Source organism: Antrostomus carolinensis, unplaced genomic scaffold, assembly GCF_000700745.2.
Source record: "Antrostomus carolinensis isolate BGI_N321 unplaced genomic scaffold, ASM70074v2 scaffold13905, whole genome shotgun sequence".
NCBI lineage: Eukaryota > Metazoa > Chordata > Aves > Caprimulgiformes > Caprimulgidae > Antrostomus > Antrostomus carolinensis.
In genome coordinates this window covers 1-11,396 of record NW_010314343.1, presented here as the reverse complement: position 1 = coordinate 11,396, position 11,396 = coordinate 1, and the positions used below count along the sequence as shown (strand labels likewise).

At 40.5% G+C, this 11,396-nt stretch overlaps 1 protein-coding gene across 1 annotated transcript; it reads right to left on the bottom strand.

Moving 5' to 3' along the window:
- Nucleotides 1-3,974: 3,974 nt before the first annotated feature.
- FAM237A (family with sequence similarity 237 member A) lies at nucleotides 3,975-8,756 on the bottom strand. The gene is made up of 2 exons (XM_010167618.2): nucleotides 8,346-8,756; nucleotides 3,975-4,218 (listed from the first exon to the last, which is right to left on the bottom strand). Exons 1-2 carry the CDS (start codon nucleotides 8,752-8,754, stop codon nucleotides 4,079-4,081), a joined length of 549 nt encoding a protein of 182 aa, XP_010165920.1. The 5' UTR covers nucleotides 8,755-8,756; the 3' UTR covers nucleotides 3,975-4,078.
- Nucleotides 8,757-11,396: the final 2,640 nt, after the last annotated feature.

Here is an 11,396-nt window from a genome sequence, read left to right as displayed (position 1 = left end):
ACAGCAACACAAGTACTGTTATCAACGTTCTTCTCATGATAAGTCTGAACTGAAACACTGAAAGTAAAATACTACTCTTCTAATTACTAAAAAGAAAATTAACTCTATCCTAGCAAAACCAGGACAGGATTGTTAACTACTTGTTAAGTGAAAATGTGAACTAACGGCAAATTTACCAAGTGTGATTCCTCAGCAGTGCAAATAATTGCCCATTTCTCTCTCTTTAGCTGTTGATATGCCATGGACAAGTTACTTCCTTGGAATTGTGATGTATCTCTTGTTGATGACAGCAACAAGGAAAACATTTTTTAATTTTTTTTTAATAATGCACAGAAGTATTTTAAAGATCTGAGAGATGGAAATTATTCAGTGCCACTTCAGAGAGAAATATTATACATTCAGCTACTTCGTATTACTGTTCTGCATGAGGTGCATAAAGAGCAGTGGAAGAGTATGTGCACGTGGGCTCAAAACCAGTTATGGTTCAAGAAAGTGTGCATACTTTTAAGGATTGTAGTTGAATCAGTGGAACTATACCAGCTTTCCAAGACAGAAAATACTCCTAGTTTTTACAGGAATTTTTCTGTGATTATTAAGAAAAGATGAAAGCTAAATATTTTTGGAAGCTTTGGGAGAAGAGTTAGGTAAATCACATACTCTAAAGCTTTGTTTCATGTATAAGCAAACAGGGTTTAGGCTGACGTGATTGAAAAGGCCAATGAAAAGTGTAGCACTTAAGAAAAACTGCTCAGCAGAATGCTAATTTTCCACATAGATTTTCCTGGTCTTGTATTTTTCAGAATTAATTGTAATCACCAAGATAAAGGAACTGTCCAACTCATTAAAATAGCTAGAAATCTTGTCTTCTGTTGGTAGCACCTCAGCCACCTTCTTGAAAGACCTTACACTGTGGTAGTGATAGTAATGAACATTCCTGGTTCTTTCTCCTACTATTGGTCACAGGAGGCCTTAATTACACATACTGCAAGCACTCAAGAATTACAGCAACAAATAACAGTATGCAACTGGAAGCTAACAAGCAGTGTGTCTCTAGCAAAGGAAGAGTGAAGAGCGTGAAAAGCAAAGAAACTAATTGAGGGAGAATGACCCTAGATAACAAATAGCGATGAGGTCACTAGAAAGTGGATAAACCCATATTGTCACATAAACGGAATATAGTGTGAGATAGAAGCTTAGTAGTTTTTGCAATATGCCAGTGCCAAGAGATACAAACAACAACTCAAGGAACTTAACTGTTGATTATGGGAAGTTATCCATCAGCTTCTGATGAGGCTTTAAATCTTCTTCAGGGTGAGTGCATCTGAATTAAAATTGGTTGGAAACAGTGACAGCCAACAAATACTAGTTTGGTCCAATGCATCACAGAACAGGTCTGGAGCACAGATTCTTACAAACTGATATTCCTAAACCACCATGAACTCTTACTTCATGGCAGTGCGTAAAGACTCAAGGAGGTGCTTTCCCATGCTAATAAGCAGTTGTTTAGCTGTCAGATCCCTATAGGATGAAAGGAACAAAATCCCAAGACCTTTATTTTGTTGTTATTCAGTTCATCTGACAATGAAGCAACTTCAGTCAGACGTGTTCATTCCTATCCTTCTTCTGACACACTCAGACTGAGAAACAGTAAGCCAGGAACAGTATCTGCAAAAACAATCCTAGCTCACCCCAAGATCTGCCAGGAAGTTTGCAGGGGAGAGTGGTAGGAGGCAATATCCTGTCTTTAACCACAGGGACATTTTGAATTATTACCGTACAGCAAATGTGCTTGCATCTCATACTCATAGCACTCGTTTTTTCTTAACACAGCCACTCTAGAAGGCCCCAATTTATAGTAAGTGAATCAATAGCAAACATCAGTGTAATATGATTGTGTTTTCATGCCAATTGTTGAGATGTGGATAAAAGTAAGCAAGACATAAGTTATAAAATATAATTGAGCTCTGAGACCTTCAGAGAGAAGAAATTGCCTGAGGTAGGATTTCCTTTAGGAACTTCATCACTTGCAGGTTTACATATAATTAATAACATCCCCTTTTTTATTACAGCCCAATTACAGAGATTCTCTCCTTTACATCAGCAATTTCCAAATGTTCTCCATAGTGTGACCTATGCTAGAGATTAATCTGTTTTCTCAGTCTTTCCTCCACATACTAATCCTTTCCTGTCCATTTCCTCAAAAGGCCCAATAGTGCTACAGCTTGTTACCTAAGAAGCTTGCTGAAGCAGAGAAGTATTGAAAATTTGTTTAAGCTAAACCTCAGCTTGGCCTATAGTGGTATTTCACCATTTCACCACCTCTGAAGAGAGGAAGAAAGCCACCAGCCACCCTTTCCTAGCGGATCCCGTTGTTACAGGTGGGACATATCTAAAGTGGAAACACTAGCCTCTTCCCAAAGGGTCCTGTGGAAGAGTGTCTAAGATACCTGTACCTGTTCAGATTATCTGTCTGGTTTTACATTTTCTAGAGCTCGAGAGCATATGGGAGCAGGTAACATCTGGTCTACAACAATACCAATCCTACTTGGCTGAGACATCCAGCCCTTAACACGCTCTTTGTCAGTTGCTGGTCTTAATAGTTGTAGGGACCATGGGTGAAGACTATCTCTCTTGTGTTAATACAAAGCTGTGCACAACGGGGCCTTTAGATATATTACTATAATTTAGATAATTAACAACAGTAGCACAAGAGGGAGCAGATCTGTTGTAACAATGCTTGTCTCCCTCCCTCATGGTAGCAGAGCACTCTCATAGGCTGTGGCTGCAGGCAGAGGCAGCTGGGGGGAGCGTTGCTGACTACACTAAGCTGTGTGCTCCTGTGCTCATCCTGCTTTAGTGTGCCCTCCTCTCTTGAACGTTTAAATGGTTTGATGCATGCTTAACTTTAAACACAAATTTAGTGCCATTGAAGCTGATAGCCCTCTTACAGTTTTTTGTTTGCTTCCCTAAGATCACGATTTCACCCAATGGGGCTATGTTTAAGCTTTATTTTGTTCAGGCCCAGTAACCATTTTAAGATTTCTTTTACACATTTTGCTACTTGAACCTATTTCTGCAAGTTGATGAACACCAAGCAAATTAGTTTTTCTTTGGGCATTTGGAAAAAAAAAAAAAAAAGCAACCAAATATTGCCACTTGTTCAAGGAAAGAAACTTGGAATGAGCCACTAAGTGTAGTTGCCCTGGAAAGCTGAATTTTGTGGTTGCATTCAGCCAGCCAGGCAATGGAAATATTTCATTTAATCAAAGCATCAAATGTTTCCTGCCCAAAGTTATGTTATATTAGTTTAATATCAATTGCCTATTACAGTTATCATTAACAGAGGAAACTGATCTGTCTACAAAGAACTTGCAAACTAAAAAAGAAGCAAATTCAAGTGAAGTATGAGAATTCTTTTGATTAAACACTTTGAGAATGTGTAACATTTTAAGTGTCATTTTTTATAACTAAAAATTTAGGGAAAATACTGTAAAAATATAATGTGAAAGCAAACAGAGGTGCTTGTAAAACCTGTTAAACCTTTTACTTTTGCTGGAAAATTGAAAATATTTTTGAAGGTATTTTTAATATAAAAATATCTACTACTTTTCTTTAATAGGATGATGTCTTTCAGCAGTGGTTGCTTTGTACAGTATACAGCTATGCACACAATAAATTATCACCATCTCAACTCTAATCCTGTCTTCAAGCCAGTGGAGGTTTTTGCCAGCTTCCTACTCTGCTTGTCTGTGTCTTATTGAACTAGCATTTGAAGTATCATTTGTTTCCTGTTTTGGCACCCAAAAGACAATAGTTTGAATAGGTCATATGGATCATAAAAAACCTGACATATACATAGATTAAAGTAGGCAACTGCTTATAAATCATGCAGTTTATTAAGGACACTGAATTCATAGGTAATTAAAAAAACCCACAAGTCCAAGTTAATCAGAGATACAGTGCTCATAGTCATAGGCCTTCTTCCACCGTGTAAATTAACATCAATGAGGATTAAAATGCAAAATTAAAGAGAAGTAGTTAAAAAATATCTACAAATCAAGATCTTGGACTAAATGCATCATTTCCTCTTTTTCCCTAGGTCTCCAGTGATTCTTCCAAGTAATGTAGATCTACTTTTATGTACGTGGGTAGTTGTTAAATCTTCAAATGAGTCTTTCTTCTTCAGAACTGGCAACCTCTGAATATGAGAAAATATCCCTGAAAAGTGACATGAAAACGCATATAAGTAATCAATTTCCAAACAGCAAAGAGCAGCTCAATACTCAGTTTCCCACATCCACATTTCCTCCATCTTTAGCTGCTACCAATCCCCATTTTATCAGGATTGCCCCAAAACCTCTTGTTTTTTGCAACAGCCACATCCCTCCATTTGCAAGTTGCCTTTCAGTGACAAGGTACTTTGATCTTTTCCTCCAGGGTGGACCTTTTGCTCCAGTCTTCCTATAAAACTCTTCCACTTGTAATTAGCAGAGTCAAAGCACTCGCTCACAGTCTTACTGACTCACTGGCTTGTCATCAGCCTCCTTGCACAGTGGATGAGATCTCTCACACTGTTTAGTAGCACATTTCTATTTCCTTGAGGAACTATGGGGCATTTTCTTCACAATGACCTTCAAAAGCCAGCAGATTGGCTTTATTTCTTTTAAATACATTTGTCTTCTGAAAAAGTAACCTGTTAACACAGTATCTGTTTATTTACCAGACCTCAAATGCATAATACAGCAGCCTTTGCCCCACTGCCCTCCCTGGCACCTTGCAGCCCAGCTGTTAGGACACAAGTTGTGTCTGTCCCTGGCAGTTGGGCCAGGTGTGAGGGCTGATCTGAGCCTAAATACCTGCACCTGTGAGGGAGGTGTGCACAGCTGTGGCTGCTCTGAGTGGCGAGGTAGCAGAGGGACTGCTGGGTGATGAGAAAAGAGGCAGAGAGATTTTTGTGTTTGTATTCAACAAGTGTTTATGCTGGGGATGTGCTATGTGGCTTCTTGAGGAGGGACTTCTCATACAGCTGCTCTTCAGGAAGATTTGCTGTGAGTACAAAAGCTATGTTTTCCTTGTGGTTAAGTCTTATCTTGTCTCATTAAGAGTTGGTGCAGCTACAAAGTATCTAACTCCAGTGTTGTAATATATTGGAAATGATTTTATGAAACCTGCTTTTTCATTGTGTTTGGGTTTTGTTAGCAAAAAGATACCTTGGCCAGGTAGCTGTGAAGGACTCTCTGTACTTGTCCCAATTTAAAGCTGACTAACACTTCTCTGTAGAATAGCTAAGGAAGTTGAAATTATGCTGGGTTAAGCAGGACATTAGCTGGATGGATGCAGTTTTTCAGATAGCTCATATGCAGCTGTGTTTTTTATGGATTGCGTAGAGTTTGAAGAGTATCTTCAGACCTGTTAGTAACTACAGCCAGGAGCCTGGCAGGACTAGATAGGTTCAGAAGACAGTGTTTGAACCTATAAGTCTGAACCTGGGCTGCTTTTACCACTGTCTTTCTGTACACTCAGACAGACTTGTTTCCTAGGAGGGCAAAGTATGAGGAACTGTAGAAATGTTTCTTAGGTGTGACAGAGTAGTTCTGTTCGGCACTGCTGAGAAGCTTTACCAATGACTTCACCAGGTTTTTGGCTTGGATGGCTTTTCTGTTCTTTCTTAGAAAAGATCAGTTCCTGATACTTAATTTTCATAATGACCTCATGAGATTTATCCTTTAGTTCTGAAATCTGCTACTACAATAATAACACCTTAACATCAGTAATTCTGTGCCAAGTTCAGACTTCTGTCATGTTTTTCCTATTCAGTGACATGTTTAAGGAACTACAGTGAATGTCGCTTACAGATTGCTGCTGATTTATGATCCTGTTTGCATTTTTGTAAAAAAAGTTAATATTTAAGAGGAATAAGGTGAAAAACTTCAGTATAGAGCAATAAAGATGTTATCAACGGTTGCAAAAGTAACAGTATAAAGCAAAAATCTTGCTTTATTGTTTGACTTCTAAAACAAGCCTACTGAAAGCTATTCATACCCACCCATGTAGATGCGGAGTCAAGTACACAAGGTCGTTCAAATGCCTTTAGTGTTGCTCTCTGGGCTAAGAAAACAGGCTTGTACATCTCTTTACACCGAAGAAGCAGTAATTCTATTCGTCATCGTTTGCTAGGATGTGATTTCTATCTCAGTTATTAACAACTGATTTTTGCTTTCACTGACTAAACAAGGCAGTAGGGTCAAGGGTTACAAAGATTAAAACAGCTGGATTTGTTAAGGAACTGGGAGACTTGGATGAGATGTTAGATATCTCCTCAAAAAAAAAAAAAAAAAAAATTAGGCTCTCCCTGCTATAAGCTGCCTGCTACTGACTGATGTTAATTAATTGTACAGAGAAACCAGATTAACTGATTACAGTTCACAAAACAAAGAGGTAAAAGAACAGAGAAGGGGAAGAATCCTTGTTTGTCTTAAAGTGTGACTACTTAGTAGTATCTTAAAATCCCTGTGTATAGGAGTAAACAAAAGTCAGTATTAATCACAAAACCCATAATCTGATTCTTCAAAACACATCAGACTGTTACTTTTAATCTTGACTGGAACAAAGGCTCTTTGTTTAGGAAATCACAGTGTGGTATAGACATGAAGAACCAGATATAAACAAAAGGCTAAGGGGGAATTTAGACAGCAGCATTCAAAGCTACAATCCTGAAAACAAAAATTCATCTGGTATTTTAGCCTGGTGGGCATCTCAGTTTTTGATAGTACTACTGCCTCATGTATCTAAAGCTGCATTCCGCTTGCACCCGAAAGTGCATCAGTCTGGTCAGGACTGTGCAACTTGTTGCCTTTTTGATATCTAAGGCTACATGGGAACCAGAAGCAGGGTCCATGCTGCCTGTCATCAGTGTATCTCAACACAGCAATGACCTTCCTGGAGCTATGTGATAGCTCAGATCCGAGATAGGATCCACTCCTTGCTTTTAAAATGCAAATAGTGGTTGTTTGGCTCGGAGTTTACAAACTGTCCCTGCGTATGTGAGTTCTTTGGTCTGAAGGGATTGGTTCAAACACAGCTCCCAACTCCTAGCTTAATGGCTAGGATACTCTTTGTAGGTAATGGGGGTAAGGACCTCTCAATCCTTCCTATCTCAAAGCCTATCTTTCAATACACAAAACATTTTAAGCTTTGAGCAAGAGCTGGACTGTCTAGTGGTACAGTGTCCCTAAGAAGGAAGAATCCTGAGTTCAAATCCCTTTTTTAGAGACACTGTAATGGGTAACTGCCCAGAAAGGTTCTTCATTACTCCATGGACATTCCCCCCAAACATCTTGATAACTGATCTAGGAAGTAGAGATAAGGGTCTGATTCCATTCAAGTGGAAAGGCAGCTCTGCCCTGTGGGCCCTATGTGCTACACTGTTGGTGATGGCAGCACCACTGCTACCCCTCCATCAAATTATAGCACCCGCCCCTTTCTGTAAGTGGACGTTTTGAAGGGAAGGATGCATCTCTTGGTAGCAGGATTAGAACTGAAGCCTTGGAAGGGACTGAGATTTAGGAAAAGCTATGCTGTATCTTCCTGCTGGGAATGGGGAGACCAAGTGACGTGCTACCTTTTGCAGATCCTGCTGTGAGGTGCCAGCTCTCACCTTACTGCCTATGGAGATACTTACTTTAAGCCTGGGGATTCTGCTCTGGGGCTGGGAACCTGGAGATGGGGAATTGCAGCGTTTAGTGGCATAGGTAGTGTTCTTCCTCCTGAAGCTGTAGCTGTGTCTGAAAGCCTGCACACATCTGGGTCTTAGGTTTGTTTCCATTGTTTGTTGGGCAAAGTTACCAGTACGGAAACATCTAGTGGCTGACTACTAGATGGCAAGTAAATATGTCCTTACTCTTCTGCTGAAAGACTGACACTCTCTCCAGCAGTACCAGTGTGATGCATTCCTGGAGAGATGTACCTCTCGGAATGAGGAATTCAGAACTAGCCTGTCCATGCCACAATAGTGTTAAAAATGCTGGTGTGGAAGAGTATCTTTGTATGTTCAGTATCTAAGCTGCCTTCTTTGTTTGAATCCTCCTGTTTCTACTGCCCCTCCTCCCCCACCTAACTGAAACTTAAAAGCTGTCATTACATTTCAGGGTATTTGGAGGTCAATTTTTTACTGAGATCACTTTGAACATAAACATAGCTCTGTACTGGATAGGAGGAAGGTTGTGCAGCACTGTCCTCTTTTTCTGTACTACTGTACTATCACATAACACATAAGCTTGTATCTCTTTTCTTTCCTACTAGACTCTAGTTACTGCCCATGAGACACGTATTAAAGGAGTAGTAACCTTGGTTTCTCCCTGTGAACTGAGAATGTAGAGTAGTGATCTTCTTTTCAGATTCTGCTAGCTGCCTTCTCCCTAGGCCATGGGTTCTGGAGAGCACACAGTCCACATAGATGTCCCAGAAGAGCTGAGCCAGGTCCCAGAACAGAGCCCCGTGTTTCAAGTTCTCTGATGATTTTAGGAAGATCATGAAGTCCCAAAAGCCACTGACAGAGTCAGAAATGCGAGGCTTCCTCATCTCCAGTAAGACAGCTGAGGAGGATTCCCAACACTGGGGATCTGCTCGCCCAAGAGCTAGTGGATCGATTTGGCTATAGCAGAGGACAGGTGTCACGCAGAACACTCCCATGATTAGCAGAGAGCAAGTGAGTCTCATGTTGCAGTGGATTCTTCGTCTGCTCTGAAGGTCCATTGCGTCACTGCAATGTAACAAAACAAAAAGCAGCTGAAAAACTTCTCACTGTTAGATGCAGGAACAAAGCCCTGGTACCTTACGTGGTATAGAAGGCACTTCAGATGTCCATAATTGTTTCTCTGCTCTTTAAAGATCTGTGTATGATTTTTGCATATATGAATATAAGTACTAGTGGACTCGTATTACTCTGTGCAGCAGAAGCATGTGTTAAAATTTGTTAATAATCTTCATAATCCATATGATGAACCGTCTTACCTGGAGCTTCTTCATATTGAAAGTTTTTGGCCCTTCTTGATTTAAAGATACTCAGTCTTTTTCAGTAAAAATCCATTTGTTTTAACAGAGAATTTAAGCCTTTAGGCAGTCCAGCTTTCCTCAAAATTTTATGAGCCCTTTAAAATAGTCTGCAGACTTGCAGGGATCTGTGGACAGCAGGTAGAAAGCTATTTGTTGAAAGTGTATTCTGAGGAATTAATGGTAGGTTGCAAAATCATCAAGGAGTGTTTTACCTGCTAAAAAATGCAGAGCAGTTCTGAAAAGAGTATATAGCAAAGCCACAGCCTATCAGCTGTATTGTACAGCACATATACATGCATATATATGTATAAAAGTACAGATGCTTATTGCAGATCACTGTAACAATTGTCTGTTACGTTAAAATTGTGAAACTTGATAAGTAGCAGCTATAGTGGGAAAAATGGTGAGAATAACCTTTTGGGGACAGAAAGGTTCAACTGTCTCCATCAGATTTAGTTTCTATGTGCTCCTATTGTGCATTTTCCAATGTATTCCTGGTATTGCATTTCTGATACGTGTTTCTAATGCATAACAGGTTTGAGGGTTGTTTTTAGTGTAGCTCATGGCATATGAAGAACCTCTGATTTGTGGAAATCGGCAACATCTGAGATGAGCTTTTAGGTCACACAATTCTATTTAATGTGTGCTGATCTGTTGAGTATTCATGCTTCTGTGTTTGGTTTGATTGTTGTGGGGGGATTGGGGAGGAATACTCTACCTCTCTTAATAAGCTTAACTTAATGATCAACTGGCTTTTTGTGTAGAAAGCCTCTTCCATGAGTGATCATCAAGAGCACAAGCAAGGTTTCTCTGCTATAGGAAGAAAAGTGTCGAAGGCAGGATAAGTGTGTGCAGGCAGATTGTGTGTGAAAGGTAGCTCAGCCACAGCCAGTGTGCAAGACCAGAGAAGGGTAGGCTGCTTTGTGGAACATCTTTCATTGTAGAGCTACAGGATTCTTCAGAGATTTCAGTCCTGGCAGTGATATTCTTAACTAGCCCCCTATCTGGCTACCTGGTCATGTTCTGGGAACAATTTGGAGGGATTCAGACTCTACCCTCCAACTGCTTACCATCACTTTTTAATCTCAGTTGGGATCTCATGAGGAAGAATTGGCTTGACAGCCTTGGATCTGAACCTTCCATTTAATGAATAGAAGAGGGACAGCACGTTCTTCCCATACTGCTCTGCCTAGTGAAATGTCACTTATGACAGTGGAGGTAGAAGAACGGGGTTGTCCTCGTGCTGTTCCCAGGATCTCCAGAAGCATCATTCTTCTATGCCCTACTTAATGCACAAGGCAGGTTTTGATTGCTTTCTCGGAAGCAAAACTGAAGACATCCTGTGAGTCACTACTCCATTCTTACTTGTTTGTGCATCAGAGCCTTTCCACTGGGCAGCAGGCACCTGTGCATATATGCTCTACAATATGCACATATCTATCCATTTACTGAGGCTTTTCCAAAGGACATAATTAACTTTGTTTATCAAGCTTGTAGTTTTTAAAACAACTTGTCAATCTCAGATATGACTGTGAGGAAGGGAAAAAACCAACCAACCAAACAACAGCAACAGATAGTTCAAACAAAGGAATAATACTAAAACTGTCTTTTAATAATACTTCATTATCTTTTTAATTGTCTTCTTAATTGTCCCACTTGGACACGGGCCATCTGGTTTGCACTGGCTAAAAGTGAACTGGTTGCTTTGTGTTCTCTGCCCCCCATCCCCTTTGGAAACTGGGTAAGACAAGGACAAGGGTTCTGGATTTGTCAGAGGTGTGAGCAAAGGGACTGGCCTGGGCAGGGAGCTGGCAGAGCATTAGTATGAGGGTAGGTGCCATTTCAGGTGTGGTGTGAATGGCTTTGGTCAGCGCCAGTACCCAAGACCACTCGTCCTCATGGTCTGCTCAAACCCAGCATATTGCTGTTGGTCTCCTACAAGGTTTAGGATTTATTTATTTTTAGGTGGCCAAGAGCTGAGGCGATGCTCGGGAAATGTCCGATTTCATTAATCTCTTACCTGTGCTTGTGGTCAGTGCTTCCCTGTAATGCCCTCCCATCTGCAGGTCTTTCTGTCTGTAAATTGAAGTTTGTGTGTGTGTGCTACTCGCACCTTCTGGCTCTGATTTTTTTTCTTTTTCCCTTTTTTCCCCTCTTCTCCTCGCAGTTTCACCCCCCATTCCACTTCCCGTCCTGAATAGTGCATTACGGTAATAATAATAATTTAAAAGTTAACTGGCTCACTCGTTACCACCGTTTTGCTTGGTTGGAGCTATCAGTCGTGACTAGTCACTCGGTCCTAGAGCTTAGGGAAGCCGGAGCCGGTCCCCCGGAGCAGGGGC